Source organism: Heterodontus francisci, chromosome 13 (genome assembly GCF_036365525.1).
Source record: "Heterodontus francisci isolate sHetFra1 chromosome 13, sHetFra1.hap1, whole genome shotgun sequence".
Classification (NCBI taxonomy): Eukaryota; Metazoa; Chordata; class Chondrichthyes; order Heterodontiformes; family Heterodontidae; genus Heterodontus; species Heterodontus francisci.
The window spans coordinates 1,002,199-1,027,826 of record NC_090383.1 but is presented as its reverse complement, the minus strand read 5'-3'; the positions used below and the strand labels follow the sequence as shown (position 1 = coordinate 1,027,826).

Here is a 25,628-nt window from a genome sequence, read left to right as displayed (position 1 = left end):
AGGGGCAGCAGGTTCATTCACTGGAGATTAAATGGCAACAGACTGGGGGCTGACTTTTAATCACAGAGGTAGGAAACAGGAGCCGTGTCTGTTTTTGGGTCAGAAACCCACCTCCAGTATGAAACTGATTAAAGTTCAGATTTTCACATGGGAAAGACCTTAATTGGTATAGAGCTAGGTTTCCTATTCAATTTGAGCCAGTGGGGGTGGGACAGAGGTGGATCAAATCAAGTGTAGGACTCATTTAGATGCCCCAGGGCAGCCATTACTGAGGCTGCTGGCTGCCCTGAAGAAAACTGCACATCGTGCCAAAGCTTTCAATCATCCAAGTGGAAGTGAGATGATGCAGGAGAGCTGTAGGTCTAGCACTAGAGGTATGGCTGCCCCTTGCTTCATTGATATGGACCTCAATGTCATGTTGGAGCCGTGAGGGAGAGCATGGAGATCCTTGTCCCATCTGAGACCAAGCAGGCCTGGCTGGAGATTGCTGCCACTGTGAGTGACAGAAGTGAGACTCAGAGATCCTGGATCCAGTGCTGGAAAAGGTTCAACAGCCTCATACATTCTGGCAAGGTGAGTGCAACCCCCAACCCTCTGGACAGATTTCAGGGCTTGCACCCTCCAGGAGCCACAACACCCGTGGAGCCTCAGGGCACGTGCTGCTCCTGAAGATAGGAGGTGTGTGCCCAGGGCAATTACTGACCCCTCAGAATGGCTCATGGCCAGAGAGCTGCTGAAGACCTGGTTAACACTGTGACACACAGCTCCTAATAGATAGGGGCAGATGACATTGGACATAGAGGACAGAAGTGCCTTATTTTGCTCTTTGCAGGAGAAACGTGTGCACAACATGGAGGATAGTGCCCAGACGGGAGGATGAGTGCCTTTCCTCTATTGAAACACCCCCAAGGAGGACAAGGCCTTTAGACACAGCCAGGATAGTGGTAGAGGAGGCAGTCAGGCCTGGTGAAACAGTAGCTCCTGGTGCACCTGGTGATTTCAGAGGGCAAAGGGTCATTAAGGGGGTGCAGAGCACTGAATCCCGTCTGATAGTGTGTCGTGTTCTGAGTAACATTGGTTAGTCTTAGCACTGCAAAAGTTTCCACATTACAAGGCTAGCCCTCATCATCTTGTCTTGTGTCTCCCACAGGTGCAGACGTTGAACACAAGGTATCCTCTCCCTCTACCTCTGCAGAACCTGAGCTCCAAGAGGGAGAAGAAGAGGTCAGCATCACACCTTACGAGCACACCGTCTACCGGTACAGATACTCTCACCTCAATGAGTACTAGCCCACATGGAGAGATGGTGGCACTGGGTAATGATCACGGCACTAGTGGGCAGGAGGAGGAGGCAGAGGCAGCTGTGGTCAGTTCACCTCGGAGGAGGGAGTACAGACACAGCCCTGCTCTACTGGGCATAGATGCAGGGCCTCAGGAGTCACGGGAAAGGAGGCTCTACCTTGAACAGCAGCAGGAGATGTGCACATACATGTCGGATTTCTCTGAGGCAGTAAGGGGTCTTGGACAGAGGATGTAGGCGTCTATCCAACTCATCTGTGCCACAGTGGCTTAGGACTATAAGCACATGAGTTCCTCCCTCGAGAGAGTGGCCAACCTCTTAAAGAGCCATGTGTTACATCACTGTGAATAGATGCAGGAATTATGCACTGAGGTCCACGGGATCCATGAGACGTTGAGTAGCGTGGACGAATCAGTGGCAATAGTGGTGCAGAGATCTTTGGAGGGGCTGCTAGCTGCCAGCTGGTGTCCTCCACCAGGGGTATCTGGTGCATCTGGCAAGGGTTGAGAATGGCATGGAGGAGGGTGGGGGTCCACCCATCGCAGGACACCCTCACCATCCTCAGCCTCTTGTCCCCTCCAGTTGAGGGACCATCTGCAAAGCAGGGCCAAGTGACAGAGGCTGCCCCTGCAATGACGCAGGTGCAGCAGCCTCTGAAGATGCCCCCACGGGCACCTGCACGATGAGGACGACCGCCACAAGCCAGTTCAACTGAGCAGGCTGCTTCCATGTCCTCCGAGACCACAAGGGGAGCACCACGTAGAAGTGGCCATGCGCGGAGGCCAGTAGTCGTGCGGAGCACTAAGTGGGTCACCAGGGTGTCTTCCTACTGTCTATGTTACCTTCTTTCCTCTCAGTAAAGAATGACACGTTAAGGCACATGTTTAGGAGTCCATTTATTGCTGCCGTGACAGGACAAGTGGTTTGAGGTGGTGAAAGACATAATGGGATCCTCTACGGTGAGGGAAAAACCTCTGGGCAGATGTGCTTTTGTCATTGGCAGTAAGTAATTAGAATTTCCAGGCTGCATCTTCCATCCATGTCTTAGCACAGGTATCTCAGACTCCCTTCCATGCCGTGGTCCTCAACCTGGGTCAGAGGGGCTCAGTTGAAATTTCCCTGAATCAGGAGATCCCTGACATTCATGGCATCCCCGCAAGGCCTTTGCGCCCCGAGCTGTACCCGGCCACCTCTATGTGCAGTCAGGGCATCTCGCCGTTCTGCACCATCTTCCTCTGGCTCCACTTTCTCCTCCTCTCCCACTTCCTGTTTCTGCTTTTCTTCCGATGAGCTGCCTCCTTCCAGGGCCTCACCGTCCTCAAGGTCCACACCTCTCTGGAGAGCCATGGTTTGCAGAAAACCACCACAATGACTGAGACCCTTGCAGGAAGGTATTGGAGGGCACCAGAATCACATCTTCAGAAGCTCAATGGCCTGCTCAGTGGTTGTCTTAGTGAGCAGGTGGCTCGGGTTATATCGCCTCTGTTGCTCTGTCTGGGGCTTCTGTAGAGGGGTGAGCAGCCATGTCTTCAAGGGATATCCCTTGTCCCCGAGGATCCATTCATGCACTCTGGGGTTTGGAGTGAAGATCTGAGGCAGCTTGGATTGGCAGTGGATGAAGGAATCACGGTAGCCACCAGGATAGCGAGTGCAAACATGCAGGAAGCTCTTGTTGTGGTTGCAGACCAGTTGGACATTGAGGGAGTGGAAGCCCTTCCTGTTATGTACCTCATTGAGCGGTCAGTCAGTGCTTTGGCGGCCACATGGGTGCAATCGATGATGCCCTGCACCTGGGGGATTCAGCAATGGTAGTGAAACTCAATGCCCTCTGTCCCTGTGAGGGCGCATCTGTCATGAACTGAATGTACTGTCCAGCTCTGGCAAAGATGCAGTGCTGTACTGCCATTTGCGAGATACTGTTGAGATCTGCAGCTGATCCTTGGAAGGAGCCAGAAGCGAAGAAGTTCATAGATTATTTAAAAAAGAAAAGGGTTAACATAGTGAGAATTGGTCCTATAGAAAGTGAGTGTGGGGAATTAATAATGGATAATAAGGAGAAGGCAGATGAATTGAACAGATACTTTGCATCGGTCTTCACTATAGAGGATACAAATAACATCCCAGTATTAGCTGTAAGTCAGGAAATGGAAGGGAGGGAGGAACTCAAGAAAATGACAATCACCAGGGAAGTGGTACTGAACAAATTGTAGGAGCTGCGGGCTGACAAGTCCTGGTGGACTTCATCCTAGGGTGTTAAAAGAAGTGGCTAGTGAGATAGTTGATGCATTAGTTTTAATTTTCCAAAATTCCCTAGATTTAGGGAAGGGTCCAGTAGATTGGAAAATAGCGAATGTAACTCCTTTATTCAAAAAGGGAGGGAGACAGAAAGCAGGAAACTATAGGCCAGTTAACTTAACATCTGTCTTAGGGAAAATGTTAGAAGGTATTATTAAAGATGTTTTAGCAGGGCATTTAGAATCAAGGTAATCAGGCAGAGTCAACACAGTTTTGTGAAAGGGAAATCATGTTTAACCAATTTATTGGAGTTCTTTGAGGGAGTTACATGTGCTGTGGATAAAGGGGAACCAGTGGATGTATTGTACTTAGATTTTCAGAAGACATTTGATAAGGTGCCACATCAAAGGTTATTGCGGAAAATAAAAGCTCATGGTGTAGGGGGGTAACATATCGGCATGGATAGACGATTGGCCAGCTAACAGGAAACAGAGAGTAGACATAAATGGGTCATTTTCTGGTTGGCAAGAATTGAATACAAAGGTAGGGAGGTTATGCTTCAGCTACAGGGCATTAGTGAGACCACATCTGGAATACTGTGTACAGTACTGGTCTCCTTATTTAAGGAAAGATGTAAATGTGTTGGAGGCAGTACAGAGAAGGTTTACTGGACTAATACCTGGAATGGGCGGGCTGTCTTACGAGGAAAGATAGGACAGGCTAAGCTTGTATCTGCTGTAATTTAGAAGAGTAAGAGGCGACTTGATTGAAACATATAAGATCCTGAGGGGTCTTGACAGGGTGGATGTGGAAAGGATGTTTCCCCTTGTGGGAGAATCTAGAAATAGGGGTCACTATTTAAAAATAAGGGGTCGCCCATTTAAGACAGAGATGAGGAGAAATCTTTTCTCTCAGAGGGTTGTGAGTCTTTGGAATTCTCTTCCTCAAAAGGCGGTGGAAGCAGAGTCTTTGAAAAATTTTAAGGCAGAGGTAGATAGATTCTCGATAAGCAAGGGGGTGAAAGGTTATCGGGGGTAGGTGGAAATGTGGAGGAAATCAGTTCAGTCATGAACTTATTGAATGGCGGAGCAGGCTCGAAGGGCCCAGTGGCCTTCTCCTGCTCCTAATTCGTATGTTTGTTTGTTTGTATGTAAGGCCACAGTGACTTTGAAGGCTGCTGGCAGGGCCTGGCAACCAGTGCTGCGAGGTGTGAGGTCTTTGGTGATGAGGTTACAGATGTCCGTGACCATCTGCCTGGAGAGATGCAGTCTGCTGCAGCACTGGGTCTTGGTCATCTCCAGGTAGCTCTGTCTTTAGCAGTAAATTCTGTGCTGAGGATATAGCCTCCATGTTCTTCCCACCCCTTGTTCTTCTCCTGTACCCTCCTGCTGCCTGGGCTCCTGACTTTCCTACAGAGGGTGTTGCTTCCCATCGCCACTGGGCCCAAATTCTGACAGCCATGCCTCTAGTGCCATCTGGAGCCTTCCTTCTGGACAGGTGATTGCCCATCTGTCCTTGGCAGCCTTTTCCCCTGCTCTTTTTCCCCTGTGATGCCAGGGAGGTGCCAACCCCGTTCGAAGCCCAGGCTCTGAGTGCCACTCTCCCTGCCACCTGCGCAGCACCATGGGCACCCCCTTACTAAAGGTTGAGGCCCCATTTGCCCCACTCACCCTTTTATGGGGTTGGGATGATGCCCTGGGGGAGGCATGACTGTCTCCCCACTCTGAACCCACCTCCCCTCACCTGATCAATTTGGAAGACACATGTTAACATGCAGCCCTTCAAAAATGAGAACTTCCAACCCTCACAAGCTCTTAACGAGTTTTTAAACTGTCTTAATAGGCCTTAATGCAAGGAGTGTGGGATTCCTGTCCCACCCTCCCCCTTCGCTGCTGATTATTGCCGGGAGCAGGATCGGCGCTTTGAAATTGACATGCCGCCAGACACCAGTATTTTTGGCCCCCCCCCACACACCTCTGCTCCTGTCTCCGGGGAGGTGGGGGGGGCCCCAAAACTTCAGCCCTGGGAGTCCCCAACTCACAAACCACCCACACCATTCTGTTGTGAATGATGAACGACACAAAGTAAATCACATTAAGGGATCAGTTAAGTCAACAGTGAGTCTGCATTTACATTTTATGTCCTGTAACGGGGAAATTCTGAGTGAATGAGGTTTGTCTGTGGCTAAGAGTTCATTTATTCTGGGAATTGCATGCCATCTCTCTTTCCCCTGCCATTTGAGTGAACACGTTCAATAATCAACCGTGCTCACCCACAGGAAAGGAAACTATTTCTTTATCTCTGTGTCACTTCCCAGAATGATGTTACAGTCACATGATGCAATAATAGCACCTTTCGTACTGGTCTCAGCAGTGTGACTCTGCGCTGCACTCCGATTGGGTGCTGATTTCAGCCTGCATTAGTTCAAGAGGCAGACCACTGCCTGCCCAACTATCAGCCTCAGCTACACACTCTAAACAGGAATGGACTCCACTTGTCATACATTGGCAAGCGGTACAAGGTTCTGACATCATCTTCTCAGCTGGTTTGTACATCAAGTGAATGAAAAGTGCCTGAAAGACTCTGAACTGTGAACAGTGTTCTGCTTTTAACAAATTGTAAAAAGGAAGCAGGTGCAAGGGACTTGAAGCCCAGTCTTCACAACGCAACTCTTCGACCTGGCAGCAGCAAGTCAGTTTGTTCTGAGAACTCTGCTTGCTTTCTCATTCCACGAGCTGGACTATTTCTGGAGGTTATCTTGGTGAGTGACCAACATTTCCTGTTCTCAAAACAGCCATAGCTCATGCTAAGAAAGTAGGTTCTTTAATAAGCTATTTCACATTAGAAATAGATTCTAATTTTAGTTGCTGACTGGTTGTTGGTGTGATGATAAATAAAGCAAACTAGAATCAACTTAACTGAAAAAGTTGAAGCATAAAATATCTTGCTAATATATAATATATATTTTAAATGGACCAGTCTAACAAGCTTAACTGAGTTAGTAGTCATGACAGGCACTAACTGCATCTCATCTGAAGAATCAGCCTGCATAAGCATAACCTCAGTCGCCCCAGTAAATAGGTTGAAGGTGCACAGACAATGAAGTGTGTGAGAAAATAATGGTACCTTTCACATTCTCTAGTTTTTTTTAAGACTGTTAAAAATGTTTAATTGAGCAGGTGGATAATGTTCATTCTTACATGGGATAACTGGTGGCATTTATTGGCCAACCCTAGTTGTCCTGAGAAGGTAGTGGTGGCCTTCTCCTTGCACTGCTGCAGTTTGTGTTGTGATGGTGCTCCCACAATGGCGTTAGACAGGGAGTTCCAGAAGATTTATACAATGTTGAGAATAAAACGCTGCTGCATAACTAAGTTAGGATGGTGTGTGACTTGAAGGTGATGGTGTTCCCATTAACCAAAGATCCAGTCGTTTGTTTGGTAATTGTTTTCTATGGTCAATTTATTTTTTTATTGACACTCTTGAGTTCCCCACTTCCAGATGAACATTTAAAGGGGCACTGTCTTTTTGGAGAAGTGTTTGGATAATTTTTTTTTGTTGAGAAGCTGTAGTTTGTCCAAGCTGCGATCTTCTGTATTAGTGGGTTTTTTAAATTCTTTCATGGGATGTGAGCATCACTGACAAGGCCAGCATTTGTTGCCCATCCCTACATGCCCTTGAGAGTAGTAGGGAGAAGGAGATTTAACCAATACTCCTCGTGCCCTGCTCCTGATGTGGACTTTTCCAGGGTAAAAAAACCATTGAGCAGAAGCTGGACATATCTTTCAAGAGGGGGATGGAAAGCAAACAGTCAGTCACTCAGATACCTTTTCCTCACTTCCTGGAAGCAGGCTAATAGAAAAGAAAGTTTTGCTTTTATAACACAACCTCTGGACATCCCAAAGCCAACAAAGTAGTTTTGAAGTGTAGTCACCGTTGTAATGTAGGAAATGCAGCAACAAATTTGTGCACAGCAAGCTCCCAGAAACAACAAATAGGATAATGATGAGATCATCTGTTTGTAGTGTTAGTTGAGGGAGAGGGAATAGTATCGTGGAATCCTCTGCATCCACCTAAACAGATAGACTTGGCTTAACATCTCATCTGAAAGATGGCACCTCTGACAGTGCAGCACTCCCTCAGTACTGACCCTCCGACAGTGCTGCACTCCCTCAGTACTGACCCTCCAACAGTGCTGCACTCCCTCAGTACTGACCCTCCGACAATGCAGCACTTCCTCAGTACCAACCCTCTGACAGTACTGCACTCCCTCAGTACCGACCCTCCAACAATGCAGCACTCCCTCAGTACCAACCCTCTGACAGTGCAGCACTCCCTCAGTACCGAACCTCCGACAGTGCGACACTCCCTCAGTACTGTCCCTCTGACAGTACTGCACTCCCTCAGTACCAACCCTCTGACAGTGCTGTACTCCCTCAGTACCGACCCTCCAACAATGCAGCGCTCCCTCAGTACTGACCCTCCGACAATGCAGTGCTCCCTCAGTACTGACCCTCTGACAGTGCTGCGCTCCCTCAGTACCGACCCTCTGACAGTGCAGCACTCCCTCAGTACTGACCCTCCGACAATGCAGCACTCCCTCAGTACCGACCCTCTGACAGTACTGCACTCACTCAGTACCGACCCTCCAACAATGCAGCACTCCCTCAGTACCAACCCTCTGACAGTGCTGTACTCCCTCAGTACCGACCCTCCAACAATGCAGCGCTCCCTCAGTACTGACCCTCCGACAATGCAGCGCTCCCTCAGTACTGACCCTCTGACAGTGCTGCGCTCCCTCAGTACCGACCCTCTGACAGTGCAGCACTCCCTCAGTACTGACCCTCCGACAATGCAGCACTCCCTCAGTACCGACCCTCTGACAGTACTGCACTCCCTCAGTACCGACCCTCCAACAATGCAGCACTCCCTCAGTACCAACCCTCCGACAGTGCAGCACTCCCTCAGTACTGACCCTCTGACAGTGCTGCACTCCCTCAGTACCGACCCTCCAACAGTGCTGCGCTCCCTCAGTACCGACCCTCCGACAGTGCGGCACTCCCTCAGTACCGACCCTCCAACAGTGCTGCGCTCCCTCAGTATCGACCCTCCGACAGTGCTGCACTCCCTCAGTACCGACCCTCTGACAGTGCGGCACTCCCTCAGTACTGACCCTCCGACAGTGCGGCACTCCCTCAGTACTGACCCTCTGACAATGCAGCGCTCCCTCAGTACTGACCCTCCGACAGTGCAGCACTGTCTCAGTACTGACCCTCCGACAATGCAGCGCTCCCTCAGTACTGACCCTCCAACAATGCAGCGCTCCCTCAGTACTGACCCTCTGACAGTGCTGCGCTCCCTCAGTACCGACCCTCTGACAGTGCAGCACTCCCTCAGTACTGACCCTCCGACAATGCAGCACTCCCTCAGTACCGACCCTCTGACAGTACTGCACTCCCTCAGTACCGACCCTCCAACAATGCAGCACTCCCTCAGTACCAACCCTCCGACAATGCAGCACTCCCTCAGTACTGACCCTCTGACAGTGCTGCACTCCCTCAGTACCGACCCTCCAACAGTGCTGCGCTCCCTCAGTACCGACCCTCCGACAGTGCGGCACTCCCTCAGTACCGACCCTCCAACAGTGCTGCGCTCCCTCAGTATCGACCCTCCGACAGTGCTGCACTCCCTCAGTACCGACCCTCTGACAGTGCGGCACTCCCTCAGTACTGACCCTCCGACAGTGCGGCACTCCCTCAGTACTGACCCTCTGACAATGCAGCGCTCCCTCAGTACTGACCCTCCGACAGTGCAGCACTGTCTCAGTACTGACCCTCCGACAATGCAGCGCTCCCTCAGTACTGACCCTCTGACAGTGCTGCACTCCCTCAGTACTGACCCTCTGACAATGCAGCGCTCCCTCAGTACTGACCCTCTGACAGTGCGGCACTCCCTCAGTACTGACCCTCCGACCGTGCAGCACTGTCTCAGTACTGACCCTCCGACAATGCAGCGCTCCCTCAGTACTGACCCTCTGACAGTGCTGCACTCCCTCAGTACTGACCCTCTGACAGTGCTGCACTCCCTCAGTACCGACCCTCTGACAATGCAGCACTCCTTCAGTACCGCACTAAATTGTCATCCTAGATCATGGGCTCTGGTCCCTGGAATGCGACTTGAATCCACAACCTCTGACTCAGTGGCTACCCAATTGCACCAAACTGACCCTAGATTGGCACTGCTGGAAACTTGGGTTCCCGCCTCTGAGCTTAGAGACAGAACACAAAGAAACAGATCAACAGAGAGAGCAGGGAAATGGAAAGCAGGCCGGGGTGAGTATACTGGTACCTTTTAATTTAATCTAAATTCATCAAATATAAAATAAGACTTGATCGATTCATTAGTATAAAACTAAGGCAGATTTTATAATTTATCATACAGCGTGAAGAGAGACCAGCAGGGAGGTATTGGTTCAAATTGGGACCTGGGAAATTAAAAATATTCAGTTGGGCAGTGTAATAGGAAGTGTTGTAATAGGAGTATAAGCACAGAGTAGTACTAAAAGTATAAATTAAAATTGATCAGTTTAAACAGAGTACTAATTAGATTGTTTAAAAAGGGAATAGAAGGTTTTTTTTCTTAGATTATGGATGGGCAGCTACAACCTGTTGCTGCAATTCCTGTGCCATGTGGGAACTTCAGGACACTTCATGTGTCTTGGGCAACCACATGTATAGGAAGTATCTCCAGCTGCTTCAGCTCAGCATTTCTGAGCTTGAGGGACAGCAGGAGTCACTGCGGAGCATCAGGGAGCAGGAGAGTTTCCTGGATCGTACGTTCTAGGAAGTGATCACCCCACAGGAATTCGGAGTTCAGGATTGTAGGTGGGTGGCCATTTGAAAGAGTAGGAAGTGCAGGAGTCTTCGGGGTGTGTGCCACTCTCAAACTGGTACTCAGCTTTGGCGACTGCTGGGAGTGATGACACTCTGAAAGAGACCATGGCACCAATGGGCATGAGACTAGAACCATGGAAATGTTATGGCACAGAAAGAGGCCATTCAGCCCGTCGTGTCTGCGCCGGTTGAAAAAACTAGCTGCCCATTCTAATCTCACCAGACTGTACTGGAGGGAACAGCAAAGTGCAGAAGTGCAGTTGTTATAGGTCATTCCATAGCTAGGGGGACAGATATACATTTCTGTAATCATTATCGTGAGTCCTCCATAGTATGTTGCTTCCCTGATCAGGGTAAAGGACATCACTGAGAGGATGCAGATATTCTGCAGGGGCAAGATTGTGAGTCAGAAGTTGTGGTACACATTAGTACCAACATCATAGCAAGGGCAGGTATTTAAGTCTTATGGTCAGATTTTCAGGAGCTAGGAAGGAAGTTAAAGAGTAGAGCCTCGAGGGTAGTAATCTCTGGATTACTCCCAGTGCCACGTGCTTGCAAGAGTAGAAATAGGAAGATAGGGAGGATCAATGTGTGGCTTGAAGCATGGTGCAGAGGGAGGGCTTTAGATTCTTGGGGCATTGAGACCAGTTCTGGAGCAGGAGGCACCTATTCAAAATTTCTTAGACTTGGGAATGGTCCCATCAGATTGGAAGTTGGCAAATGTTACACCACTTTTCAAGAAAGGAGGGAGAGAGAAAACAGGGAAGTACAGGCCAGTTAGCCTAACATCACTCATTGGGAAAATGCTGGAATCTATTATTAAGGAAGTCTTAATAATGCACTTAGAAAAGCACAGTATTATTAAAACAAGTCAACTTTGTTTACTAAAGGGAAATCCTGTTTGACAAATGTATTAAACATTTTTGAGGATGTAACTAGTAGGGTAGATAAAGGGGAACCAGTAGATGTAGTATACCTGGATTTCCAAAAGACATTCAATAAAGTACCACACAAAGGGCTCATGGGGTTGGGGGTAATATATTAGCATGGATAGATGATTGGTTAACAGACAGGAAGCAATGAGTGGGCATAAATGGGGCATTTTTAAGTTGACAGGCAGTGAATAGTGGAGTGCCGCAAAGATCAGTGCTGGGGCCTTAGCTATTTACAATCTATATCAATGACTTAGATGAAGAGACAAAGAGTAATGTATCTAAATTTGCTGATGCTACAAAGGTAGGTGGAAAGGTAAGCTGTGAGGAGGACTCAGGGAGGCTGCAAAGAAATATAGACAGGTTAAGTGAGTGGGCAACAAGATGGCAGATGAAGTATAATGTAGGGAATGTGTGATGTTATGCACTTTGGGGGTAAGAATAGAAAAAGCAGAATTTTTTTTAAAAGTGTGTAACTTGTAAGTCTCGATATTGAAAGACACTTGGGTATGCTTGTACAAGGAATGCAGAAAGTTTTTGTGCAGGTACAACAAGCAATTAGGAAGGCAAATGGCATAAAAACAAAATACTGCAGATGCTGGAAATTTGAAATAAGAACAGAAAATGCTGTAAATACTCAGCAGGTCTGGCAACATCTGTGGAGAAAGAAGCTGTGACCAAAGGGTAAGTCACCTGGTCCAGATGGCTTGCATCCCAGGTTGCTAAAGGAAGTGGTGATGGAAATAGCGGAAGGGCTTGCCATAATCTTCTAATCTTCCCTGGATGCGGGGCCGGAGTGGGAGGTGCCAGAGGATTGGAGAGTGACAAATGTGATGCCCTTATTCAAGAAAGGGTGTAAGTACAATCCTAGCAACTACAGGCCAGTTAGTTTAACATCAGTGGTGGATAAGGTTTTAGAAACAATAATCAGGGGAAAAAATCAACACACACTTGGAGAGCTTTGAGTTAATTAAGGATAGCCAGCACAGATCATTCTTGACTAATCTAATTGAATTTTATGATGAAATAATAGAGAATGAAGTGGATGTTGTTTATATGGATTTTAAGAAAGCATTTGATAAGATACCACATAAAAGGCTGGTGAACAAAATTGAGGCTCATGAAATAGAAGGATCAGTGACCAATTGGATAAAAAAAATTGGCTTAAGGACAGAAAACAGCGAGTTGTTGTAAATAGTTGCTTTTCAGACTGGAGGATGGTAGACAGTGGTGTTCACTGCTTTTTTGCTATATATAAATGACTTGGATCTTGCAATACTGAGTAGAATCTCAAAATTTGCCAATGACACCAAACTTGGAGGAGTGGCAAACAGTGAGGATGATACGAACCGCCTTCAATAGGACATGGAAAGGCTAGCAGAATGGGCAGAGAGGTGGCAGATGGAATTTCATACTGACAAGTGTGAGGTGATGCATTTTGGCAGAAGGGATTGGGAAAGGTAATATAGACTTAATGGCACATTTCTAAAAGATGTGAAGGAACAGAGGGATGATGTGCATCAATATTTGAGGTGGCAGGACATGTTGAGAGAGTGGTTAATAAAGCAGTTGGGGTCTTGGGCTTCATAGATAGAGGTTTCGTGTACAAAAGCAGGAAAGTTATGCTGAACCTTTATAAACCTCTGGTTAGGCCCCAACTGGAGAATTGCATCTAGTTCTGGTCACCACACTTTAGGAAGGATGTGAGAGTCCTTGAGAGGGTGCAGAGGAGATTTACCAGAATGGTTCCAGGGATGGGGGATTTTAGTTACAAGGTTAGTTTAGAAAAACTGGGGTTGTTCTCCTTGGAGCAAGAGGAGATTTGATCGAGGTGTATAAGATTATGACAGGTTTAGATAAATTAGACAAGGAAAAACTGTTCCCATTAACTAATGGTACAAGGATTAAAGGACACAGATTGAAGGATTTGGGCAAGAGATGCAGGGGGATAATGAGGAAGAACCTTTTTTACACAGCGGGTGGTAATGACCTGGAACTCGCTGTTCACAAGGGTGGTGGAACTGGAGACAATGAATGATTTCAAAAGGGAATTGGATGGGCACTTGAAGGAAATAAATTTGCAGGGATACCGGGATGGAGTGGGGCGTGGGACTGACTGCATAACACTGTGGAGAGCCGGCATTGACTCGATGGGCTGAATGACCTCCTTCTGTGCCGTAAATGACTCCATGACTCTAAAACAGTATAAGTAATAACATAGAATTACCCAACAGGGAATTGATCGCTCTGAAGTTGTTCCTATTATTAACCAGAAGTAATAAACGTTTCATCTACCCATTGCTGTGTTGTTCCCACCCTCGGATCCAATACATCAGCTGGTTTGGATGTAAACATATTTGAAGCAGCCGATATTGGATTTAGCTCTGTGCGGGAACAGGGCTAAAGCAGTGTGGCAGATCAGTTCAAGAGATGGAGATCAGTGAGTCATTCTGAAATTCATGCTTACAGATTGAATTTAGCTTTTTGGAATCTCCCCATTTCTTACTCGGTGCTGTAGGTGCTGCAGAGGCACTCGGAGCTCTCCTGTATCTTGATATCTCAGCACTTTCCAGCCAGGTTCTCTGGGGAGCTGGTTTCCTGGGTACTGGATGAGTAAGTAGCTGGTTAAAAGACAATGAACATGCGAGAAGGTTGAGTCCATGTTTAATGTCAGCTTTGTTAGCGGGCGAGGGCGGCTGCTTGCCCCCCCTGTTTTTAAATTTGATCACGAATAGGTTGAGAGCAGCAGCTCACATTTTCCAGGATTATTGAAGTCTTCAAATATGCTGAATGCAGTAAAACGAATTTAGTGAATGTGGAAGAGTTGCTGCGGTTAAAACGCACTGGAACATAATGTGATAATATGCAGCTGCTGTTGTTGCTAAAATGTTGTTTTAAAGATATCTCTGTGCCTTTGGGAACGATTTCAAACAGGCAGAACCTCAGAATGAACAAGGACTTCTCCTAAACGACATGCACTTTCTATAAACTGCTCGTGTTTATAAATAGTTTGGGAAGCCCCGAGGCTGCCAATGTTTTTACACTTAGTTGAAGTTGTGGAGACAGAAGCAGGCAGGGCGGGTCAGACTTAATTCCACATTTCAGAGGCTTGTGGAATCTTTCTCGAGATCAGCAGAGGAACTGTAAAGACCATTCTTACTGAGTAGTGCTGAGTGATGTACCTGACCTAATCTCATTTTAATCCATGCTACTATTCATTTTACACAGTTGGAATGTGGTTATACTTGAAGTCTCGTCTTCAGAGTTACTTCAAAGTTCACGAGACCACCTCACCGAAGCGCTGTGAATAAATCAGTAAAGCAGAGCGAGGGCTCAGTGAGAGCAGCATTCACAACTTTGACACTTGTCCGGAGAGGGAGAAACATCAGCACATTTCCCCCCTCCCGCTCCTCCGCCTCCCCTCCCTCTCCCCCCTCCCTCCCCTCTCCCTCCCCCTCCCCTCTCCTTCTCCCTCTCCCCCCTCCCCTCTCCCTCCCCTCTCCCTCTCCCCCCTCCCCTCTCCCTCCTCCCCCCTCCCCTCTCCCTCTCCCTCCCCTCTCCCTCCTCCCCCCCTCCCCTCTCCCCTCTCCCTCCCCTCTCCCCCCTCCCTCCCCTCTCCCTCACCCCCCTCCCCTCTCCCCCTCCTCCCTCCCTCCTCCCTCTCCCTCCTCCCTCCCCTCTCCCTCTCCCTCCTCCCCTCCCCTCCCCCCTCTCCCTCCTCCCTCCCCCCAGGCACAGCCCTGATCCTTAGCTGCCTAGTGCATGTTTGAACCTGATCGCTGTGAGGCAAATAGCAGCAAGTTTATTCGATTAATCATCCCCTGCAAGATGGTCACGTTATAAGGCGCATGTTTTTACATTTCTATGTCGGATCCTGCACTGCGTTTCTGAATGGCGAGGCAGTGGGAGTGAGACTCATCTCTAGCAGGTCATTGTGCATATCACAGGTAATGTGAGGGCTTGGCTCTGGGGAGGAAAGGGTTGTGAAAGTGCCCAGGGAGCATGTCAAAGTCCAGGGAGAGTTTCATATCTAACAGCATGTAAAGTCCCTTGTATTGATGATGCGAATGGCTATCATAAACAGAGGGTGTAGGGCAACAATCATTCTGACACTCAGTGGAGAGCCGGAAAACAAAGGAGTTTCAGCATTCGCTGGAATTTGCTTTGTGGGAGCAACCGGTAAATTAGACCAGGAAATGCACCCGTCGGTCAATTTGTACTCAAATTTTCTGCGAATTTCATTAGACTAGCGGGAACATAAAACTGGCGTAAATCATAAACATGCGGGGAGGTAAGGAAATGCTAAACTATTTCTGTAAGAAAGAAAATTAAAGTTTCAACTCATTTAAGCGTCATTCATGCCCATCAGGCGCTGTGTCTTTAAGAATCTGCATTCCGGGCAGCTTTTTCATTCACAGACCTGAAACATTAACTCTGTTTCTCTCTCCACAGATGCTGCCAGACCTGCTGAGTACTTTCAGCACTTCCTGTTTTTATTTTCATATTTAGTGCGAGGTAGTCTGGTGCCACACAAATCCATTCACAGAATCAGAATTTACAGGTGAGGATTCAAAAAGTTACAATAAAGCACCAGAAAAATCTTTCCTGCGCCTGAAAATCTGGTGGTAAATTGAAGGAAGCCTCTAAAAATTGCGGGAAACTCACGTCTAAAGCTTTGCAACTTAGGGGAGAAGCCAGTTTTATTAGTGGAAAGACCAATAGACAAAAGATCAAGGGCCTAGTATTGCTGAAAATAGAGAGGTGTTGTCGAAGCTTTTCGTCTTGAACTCATCAGGACAATCGTCTCTACCAATCAGAGTTCACTTGCCAACCAATCAGCACTCTCTTCTCATGCAGTGTAAGTTGTTGTTGTCCCTTACATTGGTATTCTTGTGATTGTCCAGATGAGTGCAAGATGAAAAGCTTCGACAACATGTCTCTAATTTCAGCAATACGTGTATTACTATGTTAAAGACGCTATATAAATGCGAGTTATTGTACTTACGTGCATTAATCACTTACAATCTTTTAGGCTGCGTGCATGATTTTACACCCTGATTGCACAAGTCTCAGGGCGAAAATACATCGGAAATTCCAGGCCACCGAATACAAGCACACAACCGTGATATTCAGGTGAGGCCATTTACACTGTTTCTCCTTGGTTTCTGCCGATTATGTTTGGAGATGGGGGAGCATGGGTGAATCCTCCCAGAAATTCTGCCTCTTTGGGTGCAGAATATGCAAAACTGAAACAGGCCATTCGGTCCAGCTCGTCTCTGCTGGTGTTTATGCTCCAAACAAGTTTCCTCCCACCCAACTTCAGCTCACCCAATCAGAATATCCTTCTAATCCTTTCTCCCTCATGTGCTTACCTATTTTAACACCTGAATTCACTAAGTTCCTGAACTATCTCCACAACAAAGCCAAGTGGGAGACTGTCCTCCAGGGAGTCTCAATGCATTTGCTCTGCATCAGTTTAAGCTTGGATTCACACTGTGTTCACATTTGCAACTGCAGCATCAACATGAAGTAAAACTTCTGTTTAGTGTTGCTAGTTTAGTGACATGGGGCAAATTGCAGCCTGTGTCCCACCAGTGACTTGAACACAGGCTGATACATCAGTCCAGTATTGAGGGAGCGCTGCACTGTCAGAGGGGCAGTACTGAAGGAGCGCTGCACTGTCAGAGGGGCAGTACTGATGGAGCGCTGCACTGTCGGAGGGGCAGTACTGAGGGAGCGCTGCACTGTCAGAGGGACAGTACTGATGGAGCGCTGCACTGTCGGAGGGGCAGTACTGAGGGAGTGCTGCACTGTTGGAGGGACAGTACTGATGGAGTGCTGCACTGTCAGAGGGGCAGTACTGATGGAGCGCTGCACTGTCGGAGGGGCAGTACTGAGGGAGCGCTGCACTGTCGGAGGGACAGTACTGATGGAGCGCTGCACTGTCGGAGGGGCAGTACTGAGGGAGCGCTGCACTGTCGGAGGGGCAGTACTGAGGGAGTGCTGCACTGTTGGAGATGCCACCCTTCTGATCAGACCTTAACCTAAGCCCTGTCATTCCTCTTTGGTGGGTGTATAAGATCCCATGGCAGTTTTTGAAGAGGAGCAGAGGAGTTCTGCCCGTGTCCCAACCAACATAATTGAAACAGATTGTCTAGTCATTTATCTCAATGTTGTTCGCGGGATCTTGCTGTACAGAAATTGGCTACCATGTTTCCTATATTAAATCAGTGACTAGACTTCAAAAGAGTTTTATTTTCTGTAACGTTCTTTGGGATGTCCTCAGGTCATGGAATTCGCTATATAAATGCAAATTTTTCTTTTGTTTATTGGATATAGTAAATTCAGTTCTTAAGGTACATGGAGGTTACTAGTTCATTTTTGTTGGTGTCATTTTGTTTCATTGATTTTGATTTCTTATGTTCTTTCAGAAACAATGAAGGACAGGCTTGAAGAATTGATAGCGTGTTCGAAATCTTATCAACAGCTGGCAGAGGCCCACGATGAGGTGGATTCCCCGCAGGAAAGCTTGGTCTTTGAATGTGACTTCATTTTACAGATGCTTTACAAGGAAGTCCAACAGATCCGGGAGGAAAATGGGCGTCTGAAAGTGGACATCCGACGTCTGGGAAAACAGAACACCCGATTCCTGACCTCAATGCGACGTCTCAGCAGCATCAAGCGGGATTCAAATTCTATTGCTAAAGACATAAAAAGCCGGGGTGAGAAGATCCACCGGAGGCTGCAGGACCTAAACAACTACATCGAAGAGATAACAAACATTCATGGGCCCAATGCTGCCATCGCTCGCATCGCCCAGGCACAGCACTATAGTCTCTTGAACGCTTTCCACAATGCCATGTTGGAGTACAACACGGAGGAGATGAAGCAGCGGGAAAACTGCAAGACCCGGATCCAGCGGCAGCTTGAGATCATGGGGAAGGATATGTCCAGTAACGAGATGGAGGACATGATAGAGCAGGGCAAGTGGGACGTGTTCTCCGGGAACCTGCTGAGTGAGGTGCGTGGGGCACGGACTGCACTATCAGAAATTGAGCAGCGCCACCGGGAGCTGCTGAAGCTGGAGTGTCGAGTCCGGGAGATCCACGACCTGTTCCTGCAGATGGCAGTGTTGGTGGAGGAACAGTCAGAGACACTCAACAATATTGAAGTGAATGTGCAGAAAGTCCAAGACTATGTGGGTGAGGCCAAAGTTCAGCTGAAGAAGGCAGTGGAGCACAAGAGGAACAACATTTGTCGACAGATATTCTGCTGTTACTGTTGCTGCCCCTGACGCAGCACTTCCCCTTCCCAACTGTACCCGGCCATTGTCCCATTGTGTCACATCACAGCTAAACCCTTCCCTCCCCAAGGAAATGCTCTGAGATTCTCTGTTGCATAAAACATCTGTATTGTAGCCATGCTTTTGTCCCTTTGTAACTGAGTTACTCCATGCCAGCAACTGCTCCAATTAGAGGGAGGGACTTGGACTGCAAAGTTTTGCCTTGCCCTCCTACAGCTTAGGATACCCACTCTCTCGTATGGAACAAACCTGCTTCCTTTTTCCAAATCTCTAAAAAATTGTGGCTCATCATCTGACAGTTTCCAAAAGCCAGACTTGGATTACAGATCTTTAGGGACAGTTTCTTAGAACAATACCTTCTGGAACCAAACCCTGAGCAGGCTGTTTTGGACCTGGTAATGTGTAACAGGACAGGATTAATAAATTACCTCATAGTAAAGGATCCTCTCGGCAAAAGTGATCATAACATGATAGAATTTCATATTCTGGTTTGACGGTGATAATTCTGAGTCAGAAACTAGTGTCTTAAACTTAAATAAAGGCAATTACAAGGGTATGAAGACAAAGTTGGCTAAAGTGAACTGGGAAATAAGTTAAAAGGTAGGACAGTAGAGAAGCAGTGGCAGACATTTAAAGAGATATTTCAAAACTTTCAGCAAAGATATATTCCATTTCGAAAGAAAGACTCCATGAGAAGGATGGATCATCTGTGGCTAACTAAGGAAAAGGCATTCAATGTTGCAAAGATTAGTGACAGGCCAGAAGATTGGGAAATCTTTAGAAACCAGCAGAGGATGACTAAAAAAAAGGGAGAAATTAGAATATGAGAACTTGCTGCCAGGGGAGGTGGTGGTTTAAGAGGCATCTTGACAAATACATGAATAGGCTGGGAATAGAGGGATACGGTCCCCGGAAGTGCAGAAGGTTTTAGTTTAGGCAGGCATCAAGATCGGCGCAGGCTTGGAGGGCCAAATGGCCTGTTCCTGTGCTGTACTGTTCTTTGTTCTTTGAGAGTAAACTAGCAAGAAATATAAAAACAGACAGTAAAAGCTTCTACAAATATATAAAAAAGACGAGAGTTGCTAAAGTAAGTGTTGGCCCCTTAGAGGATGAGACTGGAGAATGAATAATGGGAAACAAGGAAATGGCAGAGACTTTGAACAAGTATTTTGTATCTGTCTTCACAAGTAGAAGACACAAAACGCATCCCAAGAATAGCGGAAATTCAAGAGGCAAAAGAGAGGGAGGAATTTAAAACAATCATTATCACTATATAAAAAAGTACTAAGCAAACTAATGGGACTGAAGGCTGACAAGTCCCCTGGACCCGATGCTCTGCATCCTGGATCTTAAAAGAAGTGGCTGCAGAGATAGTGGATGCATTGGTTGTAATCTTCCAAAATTCCCTAGATTCTGGAAAGGTCCCAGGGGATTGGAAAACTACAAATGTAACACCTGTATTCAAGAAAAAGGGAGGTGGGGTGTGACACAAAGCAGGAAGCGACAGGCCAGTTAGCTTTACATCTGTCAATGGGAAAATGCTAGAATCCATTATTAGGGAAGTAGTAGCAGGGCATTTAGAAAATCGTAATGCAATCAAACAGAGTCAACATGGTTTTGTGAAAGGGAAGTCGTGTTTGACATTTATTATTCTTTGAGGATGTAACAAGCAGGGTGGATAAAGGGAACCAGTGGATTTAGTGTATTTGGATTTCCAAAAGCATTCAATAAGGTGCCACATAAAAGGGTCACTACACAAGATACAGCTCATGGTGTTGGGGGTAATATATTAGCATGAATAGAGGATTGGCTAACAGGCAGGAAACAGAGAGTCAGGATAAATGGGGAATTTTCAGGTTGGCAAACTGTAACCAGTGGAGTGCCACAGTGATCAGTGCTGGGCTGCAACTATTTACAATCTATATTAATGACTTGGATGAAGGGACCAAGTGTATTGTAGCCAAATTTGGGGACGATACAAAGATAGAGTCATATTCATTTATGGCACAGAAGGAGGCCATTCGGCCCATCGAGTCCATACCAGCTCTAAATGGAGAAAGGCAGTCAGTCCCCCTCCCCTGCTCGATCCCCGTAGCCCTGCAAGTCTATTTCTCCCAGGTGGCCATCCAACCTCCTCTTGAAGTCATTAATTGTCTCTGCTTCCACCACCCTTGTGGGCAGCAAGTTCCAGTACATTACTACCTGCTGTGTTAAAAAAAAGTGTTTCCTCATATTCTCTCTGCATCTTTTGCCCAAAACTTTCAATCTGTGTCCCCTAGTCCTCATACCATTTGTTAATGGGAACTAAAGACCTGCTCAAGTCGCAAAAAAAAAACCCGGCCCAAACCCGACAGAACCACATCAGACCCAAGCCCGACCTGGCCTAAGTCCCTTCATTTTCTCCCTGTGCCCGACCCGACCCGACCCAAGACAGACCCAATCACCGGAATGTTCCCTTTACTTACCTTCAGACTTCCAATCTTCAGGAAGCTGCAGCATGAGCGTGATGACTCGTTCATTGCGCAGACTCAGAGTTTCCTTCTTTGACGTCCCGGACTGCCAGCTCAGCTAAGTTTTTAACTTCTAACACTTCTTGCTGTGTGTGTCCGACCTGACCTGGACCCGGCCCGACCTGAACCGAGCCCGAAGGTCGGACCTGGAAGGGCGGCCCGACCCGACCCGAACCCAACACATGTTATTGGGTCCCATCGGGTTCGGGTCAGGTGGCAGGCCTTTAATGGGAACAGATTTTCCTTGTCTAACTTATCTAAGCCTGTCATAATCTTGTACACTCTTATGAAATCTCCCCTCAATCTCCTTTGTTCTAAGGAGAACAAACCCAACTTTTCCAACCTAATCTTGTAACTAAAATCCTCCATCCCTGGAATCATTCTGGTAAATCTCCTTTGCACATCCTCAAGGACTCTCACATCCTTCCTAAAGTGTGGTGACCAGAACTAGATGCAATACTCCAGTTGGGGCCTAACCAGAACTTTATAAAGGTTCAGCATAACTTCCCTGCTTTTGTACTCAATACCTCTATTTATGAAACCCAAGATCTCATATACAGGGTTCGACAGGGTAGATGCAGGAAGGATGTTTCACCTGGGTGGGAGGTTTAGATCCAGGGGACACAGTCTCAGAAAAAGAGGTAGGTCATTTCGGACTGAGATGAGGAGGAATTTCTTCACTCAGCAGGTGGTGAATCTTTGGAATTCTTTACCCCAGAGGGCTGTGGAGGCTCAGCCGTTAAGTATGTTCAAAACAGAGATCGATATATTTCTAGATATTAAAGATATCTTGGGCGGCACAGTGGCGGAGTGGTTAGCACCGCAGCCTCACAGCTCCAGCAACCCGGGTTCGATTCTGGGTACTGCCTGTGTGGAGTTTGCAAGTTCTCCCTGTGACCGTGTGGGTTTCCGCCGGGTGCTCTGGTTTCCTCCCACAGCCAAAGCCTTACAGGTTGATAGGTAAATTGGCCATTGTAAACTGCCCCTAGTATAGGTAGGGGAATTGAGGGAAGTTGGGGATGTGGTAGGAATATGGGATTAATGTAGGATTAGTATAAATGGGTGGTTGTTGGTCAGCACAGACTCAGTGGGCCGAAGGGCCTGTTTCAGTGCTGTATCAATAAAAATAAATAAATATGAATATAGTGCGGGAAAATGGTATTGAGGTAGAAGATCAGCCATGATCTAGTTGAATGACGGAGCAGGCTCGAGGGGCTGAATGGCCTACTCCTGCTCCCATTCCCTATGTTCCAAATGCTTTACTAACCATTCTCTCAATATGTCCTGCCACCTTCAAAGATCATGCATCCCCAGGTCCCTCTGTTCGGGCACATTCTTTAGAACTGTGCCATTAAGTATATATTACCTCTCCCTATTCCATCTGCCAAAATACACCACCTCACACTTGTCAGTATTAAATTCCATCTGCCACCTCTCTGCCCACGTTGCTAGCCAACTATATCCTGTTGCCAGTGGTTCATATCATCCTCACTGTTTGCCGCACCTCCAGTTTGGTATCATCAGCAAATTTTGAGATTCTATATTCCAAGATCCCAGTCATTTATATATAGCAAAAGAGCAGTGGTCCCAACACTGACCCTTGGGAACACCACTGTCTACCATCCTCCAGTCTGAAAAGCAACTATTTACTACTGGCTGTTTTCTGTCCTTAATCAAATTTTTTATCCAATTGGACATTGACCCTTCTAAATTTTGTTAACCAGCCTTTTATGTGGTACATTATCAAATGCTTTCTTAAAATCCATATAAATAACATCCACCGCATTCCCTTCATCAACCTTCTGTGTTACTTCATCTAAAAATTCAATTAGATTAGTCAAGCATGATCTGCCTTTTACAAATCCATGCTGGCTATCCTTAATTAACTCAAACCTCTTAAGTGACTGTTGATATTTTCCCTGATTATTGTTTCTAAAACCTTACCCACCACTGATGTTAAACTGACTGGCCTGTAGTTGCTAGGACTGTCCTTACATCCTTTTTGCCACTCTCCAATCCTCTGGCACCTCCCCTGTATCCAGGGAAGATCGGAAGATTATGGCAAGCTGTTCCACTGTCTCCATCCCCACTTCCCTTAGCAACCTGGGATGCAAACCATCCGGACCAAGCAACTTATCTACCCTTAGCATAGCCAGCCTTTTTAGTACTTGCCCTCTCTCAATTTTTACCCTATCCATTGCCTCTACCCTGTCTGCTTCTACTGATATTTTGTCAGATTCCACTTCCTTAGTGAACAGTGATACAAAGTACTCATTAAGTATATTAGCCTTTCCCTACGCCTCTAAGCATATATTACCCTCTTTGTTGCTAATAGGCCCCGCTCCACCTCTTACTACCTGCTTATTCTGTACATGCCAGAAGAAGATCTTTGGATTCCCCTTTATGTTAACTGCTATTCTTCTCTCATATGCTCTCTTTGTCAGTCTTATTTTCCTCTTCATCTCCCCTCTCAACTTATTGTAAATGGCCTGGTTCTCACTAGATGAGTTCACCTGACATGCATCATACACCCTCTTTTTCTTTCTTTCATCAGAATCTCTATCTCCCTTGTCATCCAAGGAGCCCTGTTCTTGGTTTCCCTACTTTTTGCCCTTGTTGGAATGTTCCTAGCCTGTACCAGAAGCATCTCTTCCTGAAAGATAACCCAGCTGTTCCTGTCAGTCTTTGGTTCCATTTTACTCTGGCTAGATCGCTTGTCATCGTGTTGAAATTAGCCCTTTTCCAATTCAGACATTCTACTTTATTTTGTTCCTTGCTTTTCTGCCGTACAAGTCTAAATCTTATGATACAATGATCACTCTTACCAAAGTGTTCCCCCACAGACCTCATTTCCCAGCCCCAGATCCAGCAATGCCTCCTTTCTAGTTGGGCCGAGAACATACTGGTCAAGGAATAAAAACAAGAAATGCTGGAACCACTCAGCAGGTCTGGCAGCATCTGTGGAAAGAGAAGCAGAGTTAACGTTTCTGGTCAATGACCCTTCTTCGGTCACTGACCAGAAACGTTAACTCTGCTTCTCTTTCCACAGATGCTGCCAGACCTGCTGAGTGGTTCCAGCATTTCTTATTTTTATTTCAGATTTCCAGCATCCGCAGTATTTTGCTTTTATTATACTGGTCAAGGAAGTTCTCCTGAACATATTTCAGAAATTCTTTCCCCTCCTTACCCTTTACTCTAGAACTATTCCAATTGATATCTGGGTAATTAGAGTCCCCCAATATCACCAGTTTATAGTTCTTGCACATCTCTGTGATTTCTGTAAAGATTTGCTCCTCTATATCTCTCACTATTTGGAGGCCTATAGAATACTCGCAGTAGTGTGATCATCCCCTTTTTGCTTCTCAACTCTAACCAAATGGATTCTGTCCTTGCCCCCTCAAGGACATCCTCCCTTTCCAACACTGCAATCAGTAATCAGTACGGCAACCCACCTCCCTTTTTACTTTCTTTATCTTTTCTGAGCATTTTATATCCTTACATATTAAGCCACATTTCTGTTATTGCCACTACATCATATTCCCACACTGCTATTTGTCCTTGTAGCTCACCAATCTTATTCACCACACTTTGTGCGTTTACACACATGCATTGTAATTCTGTCTTTGCATTCCTGGTAGTCCTTTTCAGACCACTCCCATCAATACGGAACTACTCCCTTCTCTAGTACTCTCTAACACTCTCACTCTGAACCCACCTAATACTTTGCTATTTCCTACTATACTGCTATCTATCTCTTACAATTCTCCGTACACCTTGATGTTCCTCTCTTGTATTATCTCCTGGTTCCAACACCGCTGCCCCCACCCCCCAGGAGCACTAGACAATCGCCCCACAAGGAAATTTGTCCCAGCTCTGTTCAGGTGCAACCCATCCAGCCTGTACAGGTCCCACCTTCTCCAGAACTGGTCCCAAGAATCTAAAGCCCTCGCTCCTGCACCATCTTTCCAGCCACGCATTCATCTACACTTTCCTCCTATTTCTATACTCATAGGTAGGAAAGCAATTTGTGAGGAGGACACAAAGTGTCTGCAAAGAGAGATGAATAGGTTCAGTGAGGACAAAAATTTGGCAGGTGTAGAATAATGCGGGAAAATATGAACTTGTCCACTTCGGCAGGAAGACTAGAAAAGCAGAATATTATTTACATGGAGGGTGACTGCAGAATGCTACGGTACAGAGGGATCTGGATGTCCTTATACATGAATCACAAAAAGTTAGCATGCAGGTACAGCAAGTAATTAGGAAGGCAAATGGAATGTTGGCCATTATTACAAGTAGGGATGTTTTGCTGCAACTATACAGGGCATTGGTGAGACTGCACTGAGAGTACTGTGTACAGTTTTGGTTGTCTTAAGGAGGGATATACTTGCATTGGAAGCAGTTCAGAGAACGTTCACGAGACTGATTCCTGGGATGAAGGTGTTGTCTGATGCA

At 46.7% G+C, this 25,628-nt stretch overlaps 1 protein-coding gene across 4 annotated transcripts; it reads left to right on the top strand.

Annotated features, from left to right (window-relative positions):
* The first annotated feature begins 5,914 nt into the window (after positions 1-5,914).
* Positions 5,915-24,111, top strand: stx11a (syntaxin 11a). Of its 4 annotated transcripts, none has more exons than XM_068044206.1 (4): positions 5,915-6,296; positions 15,813-15,921; positions 16,393-16,493; positions 17,792-24,111. In XM_068044206.1, the coding sequence occupies exon 4, from the start codon at positions 17,797-17,799 to the stop codon at positions 18,652-18,654; it is 858 nt and encodes a 285-aa protein (XP_067900307.1). In that variant the 5' UTR covers positions 5,915-6,296; positions 15,813-15,921; positions 16,393-16,493; positions 17,792-17,796; the 3' UTR covers positions 18,655-24,111. The 4 variants fall into 4 exon arrangements, with proteins under 4 accessions (XP_067900307.1, XP_067900310.1, XP_067900309.1 ...); XM_068044208.1 differs by lacking the exon at positions 5,915-6,296 and adding an exon at positions 13,787-13,973; XM_068044207.1 differs by lacking the exon at positions 5,915-6,296 and adding an exon at positions 15,124-15,307.
* Positions 24,112-25,628: the final 1,517 nt, after the last annotated feature.